The sequence below is a fragment of the Mytilus edulis genome, chromosome 10 (assembly GCF_963676685.1).
Source record: "Mytilus edulis chromosome 10, xbMytEdul2.2, whole genome shotgun sequence".
In the NCBI taxonomy this organism is placed as follows: Eukaryota; Metazoa; Mollusca; class Bivalvia; order Mytilida; family Mytilidae; genus Mytilus; species Mytilus edulis.
This window is the reverse complement of record NC_092353.1, coordinates 32,803,835-32,825,973: the sequence shown is the minus strand read 5'-3', so window position 1 is coordinate 32,825,973 and position 22,139 is coordinate 32,803,835. Positions and strand designations below refer to the sequence as shown.

The following is a 22,139-nucleotide window of genomic DNA, read 5'->3' as shown; positions in this document are numbered from 1 at the left end:
AATGTACGGGGCGCCTTATGGGACTCTTGTGGTTTTGTACAAAATTCAATTCTGTCATAACAAAATCATTTTTGTCTTACAAAACTATGTGCTACAGACTTGTTTTGTGAGAACTTCAATTTTGTGATGATAAAATTCATTTGTGTAGAAAAAATTCATTTTTGTCATGACAAAATTCATTTTTGTAGACAAAATTTATATTTGTCATGACAAAAGTCAATTTTGTCTAAAAGGTATGCAAATATAAACATATTTTATGCAAATATAAACATATTTGCATACATACAAAATTGACTTTTGTTACCTGATATGGAAATTAAATCACAAAAGTCAATTGTGTGAGGTAAGATTCAATTTTGTGAGACAAAATTGACTTTTGTGAGACAAAATTAACTTTTGTGAGACAAAATTAACTTTTGTGAGACAAAATTGACTTTTATGAGACAAAATTGACTTTTGTGAGACAAAATTCAATTTTGTCAATTTTGTTGAGACAAAAGTCAATTTTGTTAATTTTGTTGAGACAAAAGTCAATTCTGTCAATTTTGTTGAGACAAAAATCAATTTTGTTGAGACAAAAGTCAATTTTGTTAATTTTGTTGAGACAAAAGTCAATTTTGTTAATTTTGTTGAGACAAAAGTCAATTTTGTCAATTTTGTTGAGACAAAAGTAAATTTTGTGACGACAAAATTCATTTTTGTGACGACAAAATTCAATTTTGTAACAACAAAATTGACTTTTATGAGACAAAATTTACTTTCGTGAGACAAAATTGACTTTCGTGAGACAAAAATCAATTTTGTTGAGACAAAATTCAATTTTGTCAATTTTGTTGAGACAAAAGTCAATTTTGTCAATTTTGTTGAGACAAAAGTCAATTTTGTCAATTTTGTTGAGACAAAATTCAATTTTGTCAATTTTGTTGAGACAAAAGTCAATTTTGTCAATTTTGTTGAGACAAAATTCATTTTTGTCAATTTTGTGTAACAAAAGTCGATTTTGTATGCAAATTAGTTCACAGAAACCAACCTAAAATAATTTGAATACAAAATTGACTTTTGTCGCCCAATTTTCAAATTAGGTAACAAAATTCAAGTCTGTGTAACAAAAATGAATTTTGTCATGACAAAAGTGACTTTTGTCCGCTGATAGATAATTTTGTATGACAAAATTTTAAATTTGTAGTATGATACAAATTTTGTTAAACTGAACTTATTTTTGTTGAACAAAAGTCACTTTTGTCCGTACAAAATTGAATTTTGAGTACAAAACCACAAGAGTCCCATTCGGCGCCCCGTACAATTAACAAAGCAAACGTTAGTTTCAAATACTTTTAAATAGATTTTTAAGGATAATGTACCCTTGTGTTGATCCCATGCTAAACATAACAAAAATTTCTGTACAAAGGTCTGTGAATTTTCTACAAAAATAGTGATTTTATTTTCACCAAATTCTCTTTTTCTACTAAATACAATAATGAACTATAAATAATAATGCTTTGCAAGAAGTTTCCCCTTGATACATGTATATGTACAAAATTATATCTCTATTATTCATTGTCTGTGCTGTTTTGATACTATTGCAGTTTGCACATTTTCGTAATTGACAGGCCACAGGAGGGGGTGATAAACCATACACGAAAATATAAAATATTGATCTAAGTACTTAATTTGCATCTCTGAACCCCCACCCCGGCTTGTTTTTTTAGGAGGGTACGCATTTTACTTTCCAGGCGTGTTTACGTTGATTGTTAGTGTCCTGAAAACGGATAGATAGAAACAAAAATGTTTGATTTATCTGGCTTTAGATTCAGTTTTTTTAAATATAAATTAAGTCTACATTTTAATATAATAATACTAAGAATTCACAATATAAAAAAATGCAGAAAAAAAATGGAGACGTGAAATATCTTAATAAGGAGTCATTACTACAGAGATGGTGTGTTTGACACACAAAACTTCAAAGCTTAGTGATATTACCAATATTAAAATAAAAATGTATTTTAGTTTGGTAGTTTTTCCATTTACTCATTTTCAATCATAATTAAGGCACATTTGATTTTTTATTCATAAAAATATTTAAATATAGAAAAGTAAGACACATTGTTCTCTTCCTCCCCTGTAATTCTTTATCAAAAATATTTATTTATTTTGGAATTTTGAAATGAAAAAGCTAAGAAATCTTAGTTTTGTTAATGTTCTCTAGGTTATCTCGTCTTCATTCTCTGACATATTCTAGTCTGCCCTTTCATAAAATAGTGATTTTTTTAGTGTTCTATCGAACTTTCGAAAAAAATACCTGATAACCGTTCAGACAAAAAAAATATGTTGAAAAAATCTTACAGATACAGCAAGTGATTCTTAATAGCTGTAAGATACATTTTTCTTTTAAAATACAACTTTTAAATCTTACGGGAAACTATTCCAAGCTTAACACTTTCACTGTAACCTTGCTCTAACTTATCCCCCATCCCCAAAAAAAAAAAACCAAACAAACAAACCCGCAATACTATTGTCATTCTTATAGTCAGCACTCAATTTTTCACAAACAAACGTGTTTTAAGCTGCTAAAGACATATGATTCAAACGCTCAGAAAGTCCTTTCTTCTATATTTTTGCTCTCCATTTTTATACAAAACCTTTTACATTTTTATTTTATGGGTTATTGTTGAAGGTCGTACAATGACGTATGGTTGTTAACACATACTTTCTTTGGTTTCTTATGGAAATTCGTCCATTGACAACAAACATACAACATCATCTACTTTATATAAGTATTGTATAAATTACAACGTATTTTGGCGATCTTGCAAAATGATCGTAATCCCGAAAATCGTAAACATATTTTCTTATCTTAAAAGGGGGCAAGAAGGGTTCCATTAACAGGCCAATAAATAAAATCACAGTTAATTATAAAAAGAATAAAAAATAGGTTTTTTTTCTTCTCTCATAATAACAGTAAACAGATTCATAACAATGTCAATTTCAAGAAAGCAGACAACAGTTAATTACTAGTAGTCAATAACAGTACAGCATCAATGATCTTGACTGAATATTTGCCACTTTTAACTAAAATATAAAGGCACAGAACCAGGACATAGGAGCACAGAACCAGGACCGTTTTTCTTATCACCAGCACATCGTCAGGACAATTCCGTTTAACGAACTTGCACGACTTTTGCAATTTTATATTGTTGTAATATACTTTGCATGGTACTTATGACGCATCAGAGAAAAATTAAGCAACAAAACAGTCGTTTTATTGCCGTTCTGATACAATGTAAACATACCCACCAGCACAGAATCAGGACCCACCAGCACCCGTCAGGACCAAATCACCAGCACAGTACGTTCTCTCGCAGGACAACCATACCCACCGTGCTTTTCGTTAATAAGTTAGTTGTCAGATTGATTGTTTAATTTGATTTTTACACTTTTTCAAAAGTGGGGCGAGTCGGTAAACAAGTGGGTCGATTCTTTTATAAATTGAAATCTAGTGTGGGTCGATTGGCCAGTGGTATGGGGCGAGTTGACATTGTTTTATTTCTACTCATCGTGTTCGGGGGGTCATAAAGGGTATACATTATACAATAATATATAAAGTATATTATAATGGTTGTGTGGCGTTCTAAACTAGATTTTATGAATTGTAAATGGTTTGTCGTCTAATCTAAAACAGCTGGAATGTAAAATAGTTATCCCACTCGGACTTGGTGTGTCAGTTTAAGATCACACTCTGGCCTCAGGCCATTGGGGTGATCTTACAATTACAAACCGCGTCCTCGTGGGATAACTAATAGAAAGTGAATTCTTATTTAGGTTTGAATATCTATAATACTAAAATTACGAGGTCCAATTTGTCAGCCGTCATCGGGTAAAAACGACAAATCAAAGAATTCAACTCTATATAAAACTAATATAGGTCAATGGTGTAGATTAAAAATTACACCACTCCAGACCCTTTTGTTTTCCACATAATTAATATTGCCAATAATTAACAAACTCCTGGTCGAATCCGATACCGATACCAATAGTATATTCACCTGTTAGCTATTACCTTATCTGTACGTTCCGCATTTGACAGGCGCACCACCAAACGGTGTATTTAGGATTTTGCTATATACACGGGTCATAATCAAAGGGCTGACACTACTAAATTTTATCATTGTCAAATTGTTCCCTATTGTAGTTTTATTCAGCAATCAGCAAGACTTTCTAAGATAACTAATATAGGACAATGCTGTTGATTAAAAAATACTCCATTCCTGGATATCCAGGACCTTTCGTTTTCCAAATAATTAATATTACCAATAATTGATAAGTTCCAGGTCGACGGGTTCAAACAGAAAGATTTGAAAGCAAAAAAAACTGTGTATCTTATAATCGCGATATCACGGGTGTGTACTTGTTACAATTGAAAAGGATTATTTTGTAAGGTCACTCGAAAGTGTAAGTATATTCTAAATTGGCCAGACAATACTAGATTATGTTTTATGAGCATTCAGAAATCCTCAGATACCCCTTGGGCTTAAAATCTTCATAAAACATCTAACGTATACTTCTTCTCTCTCTTAACGTAATGACAAAGTGGCATTGTGCATAATTATTTTTCCTTATGGGTGTAAAGTTACACTTGAATAAAATGTTATAATTGCTTAAATGTCATGGAAAAAAATCGTGGGGGAGACAATTTTTCATCATATTTCTTCATACTAAAATTAAAATGATTATTTTATTATCCTGTATTGATATAATTTTGCCCAAGGGTTACAATAAATGACTTTATTTCCCAAAATTTCGTTAACCTTTATTGTGAACAACTATTAAGAGGTGCTTTTACGTTAAACTTAACTACAGTGTAACAAATGTTTTCATTCGATTTGTGTCAAAAAAATTAATACAAAAATTAAGATACACTTGAACACACCCACGGGTCCGTTATTAGATTTAAGAATGATAACTTACAGAGTAAAGAGGATGTGTTACTATGTGACTGAATAAAAGGAAATTCGTAAAAAGGATCAAATGTCAAGCATTCTAATAGACCAAATGAATGCTCGACGCTGATGGTGTTCAACTTTCTTAAAGGAATATAACCAGCAAGCCTTCTTCAATTGTAACAGATCTACCAGTGATTTGTACAATTGATCTACCTGTCATTTAAACAATGAGTTGGCAACCACCTCCTACATGTGTACCACCTTTAAATGTAAAAGAAAATTATCTATTATCCTACAGAGCGAACTACTAACCCTCGCAATTGAGTCAACTTGCCGATACATTTTACTGTCTCGGTTTTGGATTCTCGAGTTTCGTTGAAGACCCATGGATGGCCTTGGGCTGTTTTCTACTCTATGGTTGGATTGTGTTTTCGCTTTGACACATTCTCCGTTTCCATTTTCAATTTTAATAGACTATTAAAACTATACAACAATACAGTTTATGGAAAGAAAAAATTACCAGTATCTAAAAAATCCATTTACAGTTCTACACAACGTTAACTATAGACATAACCTCATTGGCCAATTAACTTAGGCGGAAGTCCATGTGATTCTGTCTCATTTGTTTAATATCCACTGAAGAGAGCGGACCGTGTCCTGACTGCTCAGGCCAAGTTGGCAACATACTTCATAGGAAAGGTATATATTTTTTATTTTAAATGGCAAGAGGCCATATGATATAAGAATGACAAGAGGTCATGTAATTTGAGAATAGCAATAGATATAATACATTTTTAAATGGGCAAGAGGCCATGAGATATGATACTGGAAAAATGGCGAGGGCCAAGGAGATGGTTTGATTTATTTGGAGATGGTAATATTTATTTTTTGATAAAGCAAGAGGTTTTGAGATATAATTGAAGAATAATGACAAGGGTTATAAGGTATAATTTGAAAAAATAACCAGGGCCAAGGAGATATAATAAATTTTAGATTGGCCGGAAAGTCCGACACCACGAGGTCGAGTGCGAAATAAATTATATCTATAGGACCAATGTTTTTTTTTTTTTTTTTTTTTTTTTTTTTTTTTAACATTTGTATTGTATTTATATTCTAAACTGGTTGATAAGATATGTTCATTTCATAGTTTCTCACGAAATTTAATGAGGTATAAAGATTTTCAACAATCCCGTCGTGGCGAAAGGTGCGCTCGACACGTGTTATCATAGATTTTATAAGATTTGATTTATATAATCAAATGATAGACACTTTTAAAAATGTTGTTTGTTTCTTTAAGATTATAATGATAAATAACATTTGCCTATGTTCGTTTATTATGTGTGGTACTTCAGATAGTTTTTAAAAAATACCAAAAGGGGATTTCCCTCAACAGGTGCGCAAGGTCATTTGATGTCTAGACTAGTGTGTAGAGTTGTGTATTTATTTTCAGATGGTTTTACCCACGTGTTTGAAACGGAGGCACTCATTAAAAGGGGTACGGTTAGTGGCAGCTATTAAGAGAATAAGAGGAGGACAACCACAGGGCTTAAAGGAGTTTGCCCGTTTTCAAAAGGACAACAAATTGGATAATTTATCCATGGATGATCTGAGGCAACAGGTTTGTAGTACTATTAATCATTTCATTGTTTGACTTGATTTATCTTGCTACTATTTTAAAACCATTTATAGACAATCATATGCAAGTCAAGTGTTTTGTAATACATTATAAATAAACCAGTTTTATTTAAATTTAGCAAGGTTACTAGTACAAGAAGTAAAACAAAAGCTCTGTTGAGTTTTATTTGTCATGTTTTTTGTTTTAAATTATTGATCAGGTTCTGGATTTAACTGGTGCAGAACTACAAGATTTACTTCAATTTGCCAATAGAGATAATACAGTTGAAGAAGCCAGGTGGGCCACACATTGTTTGATACTGTATGCAAATGAATATGGGCAACCTAGTGGACAAGATTTAACCCAGTCACAAGATCAAGTAAGTAATTTCTAGTCCTGCACTTTGAATGTAATGTCTTGGCTGGCAGATAAAATTAAATCTATTGAATTTTACATATACAATTCTGCACATTGACTAGGATGACAAGCTTAGAAGACAAATCAATGATCGCACTAGAGAATTTCTAAAATTGTATGCCAATGAGATAATAACCTAAGAAGTAATTGGACAATGCCATCATTTATGGTCTTTGTGTGGCCTTCACTTATGAGCAACAAATTGTACCACATAACGAGCATATAAAAATATAAAATTGTCTTGTTGGTTAATACATAATTACTTGTCTTACTGTGACGTAATCCATACTGGTTGAATCCAAGTATATGTTTATTCATATTTATAAATGAAAATATTGACAACACTGTGGTAAGGGACTGTTCAATATTTATCAGATGGATGGGCCGGTGCAAAATGGGGCAGGGCAAGCACTTTTTTTGTGGAAATATTTGGATGGGCGAGAACTTTTTTTAATATATATCGTAGATGGGCTAGAACTTATTTTATTTGAAAAAAATTTGCTTTCAATTTTATTGGTGTGGAGGAAATTCCTTTTGCAGGCACAAAAAACATAAGGGACATGGTCTCAACAATAATTTTCAGTTTAGGCCAAATCCAGATAGTCAACTTTAAATTTTTTTATAACTTTTTCAAATCAACATGGATTTTCATAAAACTCTACAATTATTTCATTTATATATTGATCTTACAGAATACCAGGTTGTTTGGTAGTTTGGTGAATTGCTGTCATTCTATGGATTTAATAAATAGGTTAAAAAAAAGCTAAAATTTTCAGTTTTGGCTATATCCAGATAGTCATTTTTATTTTTTTTCATAACTTTTTCAAATCAACTGGCATTTTCATGAAACTCTACAATTATTTCATTTATATATTGATCTTACAGAATACCAGGTTGTTTGGTAGTTTGGTGAATTGCTGTCATTCTATGGATTTAATAGAAAGGTTAAAAAAGCTAAAATTTTCAGTCTAGGCCGAATCCAGAAAGTCATCTTTAATTTTTTTTATAACTTTTTCAAATTAACATGGATTTCCATAAAACTATAGTTATTTCATTTATATATTGATCTTACAGAATACCAGGTTGTTTGGTAGTTTGGTGAATTGGTGTCATCCTTATGGATTTAATAAAAAGGTTAAAACAAGCTTAAATTTTCAGTTTAGGCCAAATCATTGGATAGTCATCTTTAAACTTTTTTATAACTTTTTCAAATCAATTTAGATCTTCATATAACTCTACAGCTATCTCATTTATATATTAATCTTACAGAATGCCAGGTTGTTTGGTGTTTTACTGTCAAATGTTCAGATTTAATTAATAGGTGAAAAAGGGTGCATCAAAGTCAAAAATATGTCTGCCTAAATTGCTTAAAAAGACCATAATTTCTTTTTTGAAAGATTAGATAAAGGGACATTGGTATTTGAACTATATTTAACATGCTGTGTTATTAAGACAATAATTAGTAATTCAGCATATGATAATAGTTTTACTAGTCCAAGAGTTATTGTCCCTTAGTTTAAATTATTTTCTTTATTTTAAATCAATATTGTATCTGAGGCTGCAAATATAAAATCAAATATATACATGTATATTCATGCTGGTTTTAAAAACAATAAAATGTATGGTTCTGATACACACTTAAATATTTATATATAAATGGAATTAACTAGCACATTTTAAATTTTGTATTTACACCAAAGTCTATTCTTTGATTTCAAGACATAAACCTGCAAACTTTCAAATAGAAAAAGAACTTTAATATTTTTTGATTGTTTTAAGCTTTAGAGGGGCAAGGACTTTTTTTATAGATTTTTTTAGATGGGCGAGGACTTTTTTTTCAGAATTTAAAAGGATGGGCATTAACTTTTTTAATGAATCAATATTAAGAATACACCGGCCCATCCATCTGATAAATATTGAACGGTCCCTAATTTACATAGAATTTTGATATTAATAGTGATTCACTGGCATTGATTGGTGTTATGTAATGTGTGTTAATAATGATACCGGTTTTGTTTCTGTTTTTAAGACCGATTTTGTTTTCTGTTTTTAAGACTCCCACTACTAGTGCTAATCCTGTCAATGTGCAGATGAGTGGTGACATTGTGCAGAGTAGTGGTGACAACAACAACAATGGGACAAATAAAAGGAAGAGGGACGATTTGGAAGACAGGATTGCTAACTTAGAGAATACTACAAAAGAAGAAGTTGTTAAGAACTTAAAGGAGAAGGTGAGGACACTTTGTCTGCAAGATAATCCTAGTGATTCACTCATATTACTTACTCTGGAGGAACTTGCTAAAGCTGCAAGACGGGTTAATCATGATGATGCCGATACCTTTGAAGAGTTAACACGTCAGGCAAACCGACATCAATTAAAATTAGATATCTCTTCTTTGTGTTTGTCCGTACTGGGTGGTAAGGTTGCGGATGCAATCACAAAAGCTGTGTCGAAGTGTTTAAAGGAAAAGCAACCTGAAAAGGATACTACTCCAAAACCTGAAGATTCGCCATTGCATAATTTATACCCGCCATACCAGGCTCCTTGTATGTATCCATACAATGCTATGCCTTACTTGCAACCGCCATATCCAGGTGGCTTTAATAATAATTATAGGGGTAGACCCCGAAATTCTGGAAATTTTGGAAATTCTGGAATACGTCAGAGAGGTGCTTGTCTGTTTTGCGAGAGTACAAGTCATCAGATAAGAGACTGTGACAAAATGAAGGCTGCAAAGGGAAAATAATGTTTTTCGTATATTTGTATGTTCAATTTTATTTCGTTGTAACACTTCCGGGACCAAATGAGATTGTGCTGCGCATGTGTGAACTTCAGTGTGCTGATAGCTCTTGGGCAGTTCGGACGTAGTTTGAATTGTCCTAACTTCAGATTAAATATTAAACCAACGTAGTTGGTATTCATTTTATAATTAATAAAATTTGATATAAGATAAATAAAAGTTAGTAATCACCGGATGTAATTCGGTAAAAATTTACGACTTTCACCTGGTTTCGGCACTTTGCCGTAAACCGGTTATAAAGAAAACACATGGCGGAGAAAATGATCGAAAAGGGGTCCGCCTCAAAAAGAAAGTCTTCACTTGAAGACATCAGTAATACGGACGAAGATGAGCTTCTGTCCGAGAAGATAAATTCCGTTTCCAGCGCGGCTGGTAAAAGGAAACATGAGTCGACAAAGTCGAAAGCTTCCGCGAGTGGCGGAGCAAACACTTCAAGTGTAAAGGGTAAGAAACCAGCGAAGGTTAATAGTAATGAAACTCAAAACCCTGGCCCTTCTACCTCTGCAAAAGTAGACAATCATGATGCAATCATGTCAATGTTAGTCTCAATCCAAGAAGGTCAGAAAAGACAATCTGACGATATAAGGTCTTTAAAAGACCGGGTACAAGACATTGAAGAATATGACGAGGGTAATAATTATGATGATAATTATGATGAAGGTGAAGAAAACCCCCATGATGATGGGGAAAATGTAGACAATGAAAGTGAACCACCTGCTAAGAAGCAGAACAAAGATGATAATAGGTTTTCATCTATGTCTAAGAGATGTAAGGTTCAAGAACTTTGTGATGTCAAAATTGATGAGGTCTTGGCAAATAATGTCAATGAGTTGTTCAGGAATGGTATGAATGAGGAACAATACTCTGAGTTAACTAAAGATGAAAATAATGCAAGACCTGAAAATTGTGAAGGTTTATCTATTGTAAGAATAAACCAACTCATGTGGAATGTAATTTCACCAGGAGCACAATCTGCTGATAAAAAATTACAATTTCTTGAAAGAACTATTGTAAAAGCAGCAACAATTCTAACAAAAACTGTCAACAAAATGGCTATTGACGAAAACAACAATGCCAATGGTAACTCTGGTAGTGGAGAATACATTGACAAATGTAATGATGTATTGGCTTTGTTGGGCCATGCAAACCGCCAATTGAATATGACTAGAAGGGATTTTTTAAAGCCCGAAATGATGGCAGAATATGTGCCTCTCTGCTCACACTCTGTTCCTTACACAAACAACCTTTTTGGAGATGATGTCTCTAAAGTTGCAAAGGACATTGAAGATTGTTCCAAAGTTGGAAACAAGTTGAAGTTTGGTAGTGGCAGAGGTAGAGGCGGAGGCTTCTTCAGAGGTGGTAGAGGAGGCCACAGAGGTACTTTTAGCAGAGGTGGCTACCGTGGAGGAAGAGGTGGCTTCCGAGGAGGAAGAGGTCGAGGTTCCGGCCCTATTCCAAAAAACTCCCAGAGAGGAGGAAATCCACAGAAGTATTAGATACATCAAATGAAGTAAGTCATTGTTTTAAAGCTGGTGTATTGAAAAAGTTTTCCGATGAATGGGAAAAAATTACCTCTGACAAATTTATTTTAGATATAGTAAGCCATTGTCATATAGAGTTCATAGATAATGTTGAACCTAAGCAAGACATTTTTAATGTAAAATCTGTCTTTAACTCAAAAGAAAGTGATATTGTTTCAAATGAAATTCAAAAGTTACTGGCAATTGATGTTATCAAAGAAGTTCAGTCAATGAAAGACCAGTTTTTATTGCCTATATTTTTAAGGCCAAAAAAGAATGGGGAATATAGAATGATTTTGAATCTTAAGAAGTTGAATGAATACATTGAGTATCATCATTTTAAAATGGACACTTTTGAAAGTGCCATTAAACTTGTAACTAGCAAATCATTTATGGCTTCTATTGATTTGAGACATGCTTATTATAGTGTTCCAATTGCAGAGGAACATCAAAAGTTTTTACGGTTTTATTGGAACGGAAAACTTTTTCAATACACATGCTTACCTAATGGGATTTCCTCCGCACCTAGAATATTTACTAAATTATTAAAACCTGTTTACTCTAGTCTTAGAGTTTTAGGTCATGTGAATGTTGGTTACATAGACGATAGTCTTTTATTAGGAGAGACTATAGAAGAATGTAATAAAAATGTAAATGACACAATTGAATTAATGTCAAAATTAGGATTTGTCATACATGAAGACAAATCTGTTTTTCAACCATCAAAACAAATTATATTCTTGGGTAATATTATTGATTCAGAAAATATGATTATAACCCTTACGGCAGACAAAAAACAAAACCTAGTAAAAGAATGTAAATGGTTACTGCAGAGAAACTTAGCTAAGATTAGAGATGTAGCAAAAGTCATTGGACTTATAGTCTCCTCTTTTTCTGCCGTTGAATTCGGTAAATTGTTTTATCGTAACCTTGAAAAGGAAAAAATTATAGCTTTAAAAAACTCAAAAGGAGATTTTGAACAAAGCATGCTTATTTCTAATCAGATGAAAGGAGATTTAGAATGGTGGGTTGCTAATGTGTCTACTGAATTAAGACATATAAGCCATGGTAGTCCACAAATTGTGATTCAAACAGATGCCTCATTATTAGGATGGGGTGGCATATTAAGTGATAATGAAATTGGAGGTAGATGGACAGATGAAGAATCAAAAAATCACATAAATTATTTAGAAATATTAGCTATATATTATACATTAAAATCCTTTCTGCATCTGATCATAAATAAGCATGTGAAGGTTCTTACAGACAATACTACGGCAGTGGCCTACATATCAAATATGGGCGGCACAAAGTCCATAGATTGCAATACAATTTCAAGACAGATTTGGTTGTTTTGTAAAGATAATGACATCTGGTTGACATGCACTCATATAGCAGGCAAAGAAAATCTAGCAGACAAAAAATCTAGAGAATTTGATGACAAATTAGAATGGAAATTGAAAAGGTCTGTTTTTGACCAATTATGTACTTTGTGGCAAAGGCCAGACATTGATTTGTTTGCATCTAGATTAAACTTCCAATTAGAAAATTACTGCTCTTGGAAGCCAGATCCATTATCTGCATTTATTGATGCATTTAGTATAAATTGGTCATATTTTCAGTTTGTCTATTTGTTTCCTCCTTTCAGTTTATTGAGCCGGTGCATTTTCAAAATCAGAGAGGACGGTGCAAGAGGAGTAGTAATAGCTCCATTTTGGCAGACACAAACTTGGTTTCCGAGACTAATGCAGTTGTTAACAGACAATCCAATCGTTCTTCCAAAGAACAAGAAGATTTTGAATCTTCCTCACGATCCACAATCTGTTCATCCTTTACACAAGAAAATGAAACTAATTGCATGTCTAGTGTCAGGAGTAGCTTCAGAGAACGAGGATTTTCTAAAGAAACAACCCACATACTCATGTCGTCTTGGAAATCAAGTACAAAGAAACAGTACCAAGTGTATATCAGGAAATGGTTCAAATATTGTAACAAAAAACAAATTAATTGCTTTCAAATTTCTGTAGGAACAGTGCTTGAATTTTTTACAACTTTATTTAAGGAAGGTAATTTAGGCTATAGTAGTTTAAATCTAGCTCGAGGAGCTCTTTCGTCTTTAGGACTTACTATTGACAGTATTCCAGTTGGACGTCATGCAATGGTGATAAGATACATGAAAGGAATTTTTAATCTTCGTCCACCCAGACCTAGATATGAATCTACATGGGACGTTAGTAAAGTACTACAATTTTTGCGTAGCCTATCACCAGTGAAATATTTAAAATTGAAAGATTTAACATTAAAACTTACGATGTTAATAGCTTTGACAAATGCAGCTCGAGCTCAATCAATTCATTTCATGAATGTTAATCATGTACATAAAGTGAAGGGAGAATTTATTTTTGTTTTGAATGAACTTGTTAAACAAAGCCGACCTGGTTATAAGGAGCCAACTGTAAATATAAAGGCTTACCCTCCAGATAGGAGACTTTGTGTATATACTGTGTATAAAGAATATGTATTTCGTACCAAATTGTTTAGAGGGAAACATGAACCGTTACTTTTAAGTTATGTGAAACCACATCAGCCGGTTTCAAGAGATACAATTTCTAGATGGATAAAAGTAGTAATGGCAAAAGCTAATATTGACACAACAATTTTCAAAGCTCACAGTGTTAGATCTGCATCAGTTTCTAAAGCAAAGATGAATGCAGTGCCTATTTCTCGTATCTTACAAAAAGCAGGATGGTCAGATGCAAAAACATTTGCAAAATTTTATAATAAAAAGATTGAAAAAGATGAAAATTCTTTCAGCTTTAATGTGTTGAAGAATTAATCATAAGGTAAGACATTATATATTTCTTATCTTGGTATTCAGTTTTATCATTATGGCTTTAAAGTCTCATTTGGTCCCGGAAGTGTTACAACGAAATAAAATTTAACAATTAAACGAGTCTTGCCTTGGTAAAAGGCGAAGTTTAATTGTAATTTTATGAGTTGTGTAAACACTGAAGGGATTAAATGCCACACCCTCCCTCCCTAGTTAAGGGAGACCTATATGTAGTTATTGTGGGTCATATGTATATATGTATTTCGTTGTTTGTCATATTGATAAAACTTTACTTTGAAGACTGAAGTTCACACATGCGCAGCACAATCTCATTTAATCCCTTCAGTGTTTACACAACTCATAAAATTACAATTAAACTTCGCCTTTTACCAAGGCAAGACTCGTTTAATTGTTAAATTAATTGGGGAATTTTAATTTATTGTGAAATATTTTGTTTTTTATTTTATTTTATTTTTTCTCTATTTGAAATGTCTTCATTTACAATTCAAGGGTCACTGATACCCTAGTGGTTCTACATGTTCCACGTGGATTGTAGGTGAAGGGGTTTCTCCTTAAAGTGCTCTTATGTTGGTTCTTGGATATAGAGAGAGTTTTATTTTCTCTTCAGAATAGTAATACATTGGGAAGTTTAAATTCATTCAACATTCATGTTCCAGAATGGGAAATGGAAAGTGGTTTTAATCCCGAAAAGGTACAAGTACGCCAAGAACCAGCATGGGTAACACTTGGAGGTGAAACTCCTTCACTTACAACACACGTTCCTTCGGCTGAAGAAGTTCTGAATGGTGCATGTGGTGTTCATTTTGATAGTGGGACTTTTCCTTTGCGTGATCCTGATCTTTTTCTAAGCGGTCAGATTCATCACCATTTGTCTAACTGGAAAGATATTCTAGTAGGGACAGATGATAAAGATATACTAAAATGGCTTATAAATGGGGTTGATGCTACAGATATTTTCAGATACTTTAAAGGAAATTTTAAGGGTCGTTTCTATGATTCGGATATCCCTCCAAATCAATATTTTCAAAATTCAAAAATTTGTAAGCAACATGTTGATTTTATTTCAAAAGAATTATGCGAGAAAATTGCTATGGGTTCAGTTAAGCTGTTGGGAGCAGTTGGTGAATGTGAACCCCCTAGAATAGTAATGCCACTTACAGTCGAACCCAGCAAGCCACGTTTATGCCATGATGAACGTTTTTTAAATTTGTGGGTGAAAGATTTACCATTTCATCTTGAAACTTTGAAAGATATTCCTAGATTAGTACAGAAAGATGCATTAATGGTAACATATGATGAAAAGTCAGGTTATGACCATGTTAAACTTAGTCAACATTCATTTACATATTTTGGTATTCAGTTTGGGGGATTTTACATGACTTACACAACATTGCCCTTTGGTTGGAAAGCAAGCCCATTCATATACCAGTCAATAGGGATGTGTGTAACATCATATTTAAGAAAATTAAATGTACTGAATACATTATATATTGATGATAGGTTTTCAGTAACTCGAGGGGGCCCATTGCAGTCTAGTGAGGAGAAAGAGTTCGAAGGTAGGAGGTTGGTTTATGTTATGCTGGAGGTTTTGACAAGGTTATGGTATACTCTTTCGCTTAAGAAGTGTTCATTGGTTCCAGAATTTTGTAAGAAATTTCTTGGTTTTTTCGTTGATTCGGAAAAGCAAGCATTTATTTTACCAGAGGATAAGCGGAAAAAATTTATTGAGTTGCGTAAATTTATTTTGTCTTCTAAGGAGGTAGACTTGAGAACTTTACAAAGGTTTTCTGGAAAGTGTATTAGTATGCAATTAGCTGTACCTGGCTGTAAGCTTTTTTGCAGGGAGGTGAATGCTGCTATTTCTGTTTGTACTAAATGTAGTAGGCCTGTTAGGGTATTTGGACCTCTTAAAGAGGAGATTGAATATTGGAAATTTTTGGACAAATGGGAAGGCTTCTCAAAATGGAGACCAGAATTTCATAATAAGATTGACATGGTTACAGACTCTTCAGGTTATAGATATGGGGCACTTGTGAATTTAGGTGACAACCATTTGACTATGGGTGATTATTGGTTGGCTGATGATACTAGACCTATTCATGAAAAGGAGGCTGAAGCAATTTTGAAGGCATTGCAATCTTTGGGAAAATCTTTATTAGACTCTCGGGTTGATGTATTAACTGATAGCATGGCGGTAATAGGAGCCTGGAATAGTCAAGGGAGCAAATGTCCGGCCTTGAATTGTATTATGAAGGATATATTTCAGTTGGTCGCTGGGCAAAATGTTGATTTGCATCTAAGTTTTGTTCCATCTGAACTGAATAAGGCTGATGGTCCTTCTAGAATTTTGAACACGGCTGATACTATGTTGAGTAATGCTTCATGGGTTTTAGTTGATTCTCGATTTGGTCCACATACTGTTGATCTTATGTCTTTAGACTCGAATGTAATGCAATCAGTAGACAGTAGGCCACTTAGACATTTTACCCCATGGTTAACACCAGAAACCTCTGGTGTTAATGTGTTTTCCCAAGATTTAAAGGCAGAATCTAATATGTATGTATATCCACCCTATGTATTGATTTTTCCTTTGCTATGTTTTTTGAAGGAACAGTCAGTTTCTTGCACAGTTGTGGTACCTGAACTTTATCCAGTTCCTATGTGGTGGCCAATGTTGACTAGTTGTTCATCAACCTCCATTCTTCTAGGAGCTAGGGGTCAAAAAGGGGTTGTCAAAGCACCTTCAAGGAAAGGCTTTGTTGTTGATGAATTTGGTTTAAGATGGCCATTGTGGGCATTCAGAGTTTCTTTTTCTTGATCTTATTTTTGTTTATATTTCATGTGAAGTAATACATCTGTAATACGGATATTTCAAGTGAACTTAAAATGAATTGAATGTTTTGTATAATTTTAATGTACCAGTGTTGCTAATCTTTTCATTTATGAAAAATATGTATATTGTTATTGGGTAATGCATGTGCATTGTATTTCTTTTGAGGTTATAAGTCCTATTAAGATATTTTCAATTTTAATTGTTAAATTTTTTGTCATTGACCTAAAAATGGACCTTATATTTGTCATTGCAGATAAATAGTGACATTGATTTGGAAAAAATTGAGGGAAGAATGGACGAGTTAGATAAACGAATAACTTGTTCATCAGGTCACAAGAGGAAGAAAAGTTTTCAAGGTTCTTTTCTCCAATTTCTCCAAGATTTAGATTGCAAACATTTGTCAGTTTGTACACCTGATGATATTCGAAGATTTTTAATTTGGAAGGATTTTTCTGGAAAAACTACTATTCACGGTGTTCATTGCAAACATTTAGGCCAAAAGGGGGAGTTTGACTGTTTTTGTCCAAAACGACTGGCTTCCGGTACAGTTGAAGGGGTGATTAATCAATTGGTTAATACATTTGATGATAATGGCTTTGGGAGATATTGGGACATTTTTTCTAAGTCTGGTAACCCTGCTTGTGCCCCCATAGTAAAAGAATATCTTAAACTAATCAGGGAAGAACAAGCCAGTGCACATGTATTGCCAAAACAAGCTAAGCCTATATTTTTATCAAAAATTAAGGCAATGTGTTCATACATTGATAGGGAAATTAAAAGTCCTGGTCTGTCATTACGGGAGAGGTATATTCTGTATAGAGATAGAGCTTGGATGAAACTACAATTTTTTGCAGGTGATAGGGCTAGTGACCTTTCTTTAGTTGTTGCTCAGGAGGTAAAAGTATTAAATGATAATAGTGGCTTGGTTTTTCAACATACGTTTGGAAAGACACTCCGAGGTGATAAGGGAAAGAGTAATACATTTGTTATTAAAAAGTGTGATGACTTGTCTATTTGTCCTGTACAAGGTCTGCTTGATTATGTTAATTTTTGCCAAGTCAGTACAGTTGATATGTCAGTAGGTTATTTGTTCAGAATAGTTTCTGAAAAAGGCAGAGTGTTGGATAAGGCTGTCAATTACTCTGTCATGTATGAGAGATTGCGTTATTACTTATCACTGTTGGGAATTTATGAAGGAGAAACCCCCCATAGCTTTCGATCAGGTTGTGCAGTTACCATGGCTTTATCAGGGGCAGCTGAAAATGTAGACCAGGCAATGAAACATATTGGTTGGTTTGGCAGAACAAGTGCCGAGTACTATAGTAGAATTCATACATTAGTTGATGCAGGCAGTATTGCATTGAGATTATCTCAAGTTGCAAATGGGTCTGAAAATATTGAAACTGTATTTAAAGAACAAGCTGACTATTCTGGTTTAGTTCATGTTTTTAACAAAGAGTAAAAGTAATCTTAATTGTGATCTAGCCCTAAGATTGAGGAAGTTTAATGAAGTATTTGCACCATATTCATTGTACTTGCATTGGTAATTAAAAATGTTTTCATCGTAACTATCATTTTGATAAGTTTTATTTGAATAATTGAAATTGCACAAGTTATTATTGTTAAATTTATAAAATACCCATGCATACATTTTGTGAATCTAAGAGCAATGTATAATTATGTTATCTGTACAACACTTGTTATGTAATAAATAATATTAAGAAAGAAGATATGTTTTATTTTGAGTTTTGGGAAGAGGCATTATACTGTATTTGAGATTTTGGGTTTCATCTTCAGGAAGTCTGTAGAGTTTCTGCTACCCATAACTTAATGGAACTGTAGCAAGAAGATATTGGACACTGAGGATATGGTCATAACCTCATTGGCCAATTAAATTAGGCGGAAGTCCATGTGATTCTGTCTCATTTGTTTAATATCCACTCAATGAGGAGGCAAACGTTTGACAGAATAGGCAACGTTTGTACTGTAATGTATGTTTATAGCCTGCAAGTGAAGTTATTTTAATCCCACCTCATCCCACCCATTGTCTGTTTATAGTCGTGTGGTACCAAAATGTGATATACAGGATTGTATGTGAAATGTTGAGTTATTTTTGTTTTTAATTTATTCAATGCAGAGGCACCACAAGTCCTTCTAGTCTTTGATGTTTATTGTCCATCATAATAGGAGTTGAACAATAGACATGATAGAAATCATGACACCTAATTGCTAATTTCATGACATAGACTTGATTGGTTTTGTTATACTGAGTCATTTGGATTGTTGTTTGCTTAAAAGTTAAGCATTGTCTTGTTTAGAATCTATAGGAAAGGTATATCCCCATTTTGGTACTCCAGGAGTGTTCGATATCATCTCACACCAGTTCCCTGCAGAGTTTCTGCTACCCATAACTTAATGGAACTGTAGCAAGAAGATATTGGACACTGAGGATATGGTCACAACAAAAAAAAACAACAACATAAAACAAATCAACTGAGTCACAATATAATTACATGTAACTTACACAAACAGAATGTAGAATAAACATTCGTTAAAAAATAACCCGCCACTCAAAAGGTCAGTCAAACAAATCGTGTACAAACAACGAATTGGCAGTCAGCTGTCATTAAACTCTCCAGAGTAGAAAGGAAGTGCATTTTAGATAAACCCTCCGTCTGTAAAATCCCAACATTAACTGATCAAAGATAAGCACTATTCTCTCCTCTGATATACTTGGTGATCAGAGAAGACATTCCTGTCGAACCTTACCAACGTCAACAACTGTCTATAGATGTGCTTAAGTATTGGCAATAAAATTAACCATTTATTTTTCAATACCTGCACAATTCAAATAAAGTCGGTCAATTTGATCAAATAAAGGAAATTATGTCAATATATAAAAAAATATCTATTATAAGACATGACTTCTACATCTTTAAATAGTTATCACTGAAATAACACGTAATCCCATAATTCTGCATTGCAAACTGCCTAAACTAACCTCTGAAAATATTCAATCAACTGGTTAAGGTGAAAAAGACAACAACAAATTGCAATAGTAACTGTTAACAAGAGCAATGGGATAATAACAGAAACAACATAAGACCTAAATTGATCACTAGTTAAATTAATATATTCGTTGTAATAACATGCATAATTATATAACAAAAGTCCTGTACATTTAAATCGGATCTGCTCAGCTTACAGTCAAGTCGCTCTTATGTAAGTCATTCAAAGGCTTTAACTGTATTCCTTCGGAAAATATTAGACTATAGAATTTCCTATAACTTTGCAAGCTTAGAAAATGTTAATTTAATTTTGAAAAAAAAAATATGCTCATCATTTCGAATTCTTTTTAACTTTTTAACCGGCCTGCTGTTTGCATTAAGACAAAAGCCTTAGCCATGAATTGAAAAAATAACAAGAATGTGTCCATATCACACGGTTGCCCCACTTGTACTATCATAGTCTATGTTCAGTGGACCGTTGAATTGGGATCAAATCTCTAGTTTGTCATTACAATTATAAAGATCATAATATAGGAAACATGTGTACTAAGTTTCAAATGGATCGGACTTCAACTTCATCAAAAACTACCTTGACCAAAAACTTTAACCTCAAGCGGGACAGACGGACGGACGTGTCAACGTATATTTGTTCCACCTAACAGAAGTTCCAGTGGAAACTTTGTTATTAACAATGTCATAATACCTGTACCTGTTGGAACAAATATTCTATACTATTTATTCCGTTAGGACCATCTACTGTAATATTTATTCCTGTGGAAATAATATTCCAGAATATTTTTTCCATTTGGAACTTATATTATGAAGGAACTTCTATTCCGTGACAGACGAACTGACGCACAGACTAAAAAACATAATGCCCATAAATTGGCCATAAAAAAAAACCAGAATAAAAAAATTAAAAAGAATTTTTAAGAAAACAGCCTCTTTTGTTACTTGCCAAATTAATTGTAGCAGACGTGTCATTTACTCTGGTTGACAGCTGACCGTTCTTTGTCTATCAAAACGATTCAGGTCAAAATATATAGCATACTTGATCCGTTTGACTTTATATTATAATATTTCATTGCTACTATTATTATTATAATAAGTGTAAAATAGGGGTTACATGAATGTTTCAAGAGTATCGCTTCAATTGCCTGTTATAGTACATTTAATATCAGGAGAGTTTCAAAATATTTTCAATGTGAATATAATCATAACATCATAAAATGGCGTAAAAACTTGCTTCGACGGTAATGTTTTCTCTACTTATATGACATGGATCCATGAAATGGTCTAGGATCCGAATTCATATAGAAATTATATCAGTATCATGACCAAAAGCTACACTTAGTCATTGTAAATGAGTTTTAGGAAAATGACTATCATGTTTAATAAAACTATATAGTGTAAGTAAAAAAGATGAACAAATTCAGAAAACATGTCTTTAAAGGGCAGTATCTCCTTAAGGGGTCGATACAAATTTTGGTCATATAAACTTTTTTGTAGATCTGACTTTGCTGAACAATTTTGCTGTTTACAGTTTATCTTTATCATTAATAATATTCTAGATAATAAATAAAAACTTGAAAATTTCCAAAAAATTCAAATTTAGTAGCAGCAACCCAACAATGGGTTGTTAGATTCATCTGAAAATTTCATAGCAGATTGAACTTGACCTAATGAACAATTTTACTTCAATTTGATTTGCTCTAAATGCTTTAGTGTTTGAGATATAAGCCAAAAACTATATTTTACCACTATCTTCTATTTTTGCCACGGCGGCCATGTTTTTCTAACGAAACAGAAAATAAATCACAAACTTTATTCTAGATGCTCTACGGATCACTAAGCTTAAGTTTGGTTGGAATTGGTTTAGCAGTTTCAGAGGAGAAGATTTTTTAAATAAGAAAACATGATATACAAATTGTGAAAAATTGTCCTTAAAATGCAACTCCTTAAGGGATCGATTGACAGTTTTGGTCATATCAACTTATTTGAAGATCTTACTTTGCAGAACATATTTGATGTTTACAATTTATCTTTATAATTAATAGTGTTCAAAATAGTAACCAAAAACTGCAAATTGTCCTTAAAATTACAATGGGTTATCAGATTAATCTGAAAAATTTCAGGGCTGATAGAACTTTACGT

General features: G+C 32.9%; 2 protein-coding genes and 1 long non-coding RNA gene across 3 annotated transcripts; all 3 read left to right on the top strand.

Moving 5' to 3' along the window:
- The first annotated feature begins 5,519 nt into the window (after positions 1–5,519).
- On the top strand, positions 5,520–7,316 carry LOC139490943 (uncharacterized). Its single transcript, XR_011656441.1, has 3 exons — positions 5,520–5,639; positions 6,391–6,558; positions 6,776–7,316. It is a non-coding gene; the product is annotated as an uncharacterized lncRNA (long non-coding RNA).
- Positions 7,317–9,006: 1,690 nt separating this feature from the next.
- Positions 9,007–18,736, top strand: LOC139490941 (uncharacterized). Its single transcript, XM_071278088.1, has 2 exons — positions 9,007–9,203; positions 17,231–18,736. Exons 1-2 carry the CDS (start codon positions 9,063–9,065, stop codon positions 18,437–18,439), a joined length of 1,350 nt encoding a protein of 449 aa, XP_071134189.1. The 5' UTR covers positions 9,007–9,062; the 3' UTR covers positions 18,440–18,736.
- Positions 9,749–14,066, top strand: LOC139490942 (uncharacterized). Its single transcript, XM_071278090.1, has 2 exons — positions 9,749–11,283; positions 12,942–14,066. The coding sequence occupies exon 1, from the start codon at positions 10,022–10,024 to the stop codon at positions 11,267–11,269; it is 1,248 nt and encodes a 415-aa protein (XP_071134191.1). The 5' UTR covers positions 9,749–10,021; the 3' UTR covers positions 11,270–11,283; positions 12,942–14,066.
- Positions 18,737–22,139: the final 3,403 nt, after the last annotated feature.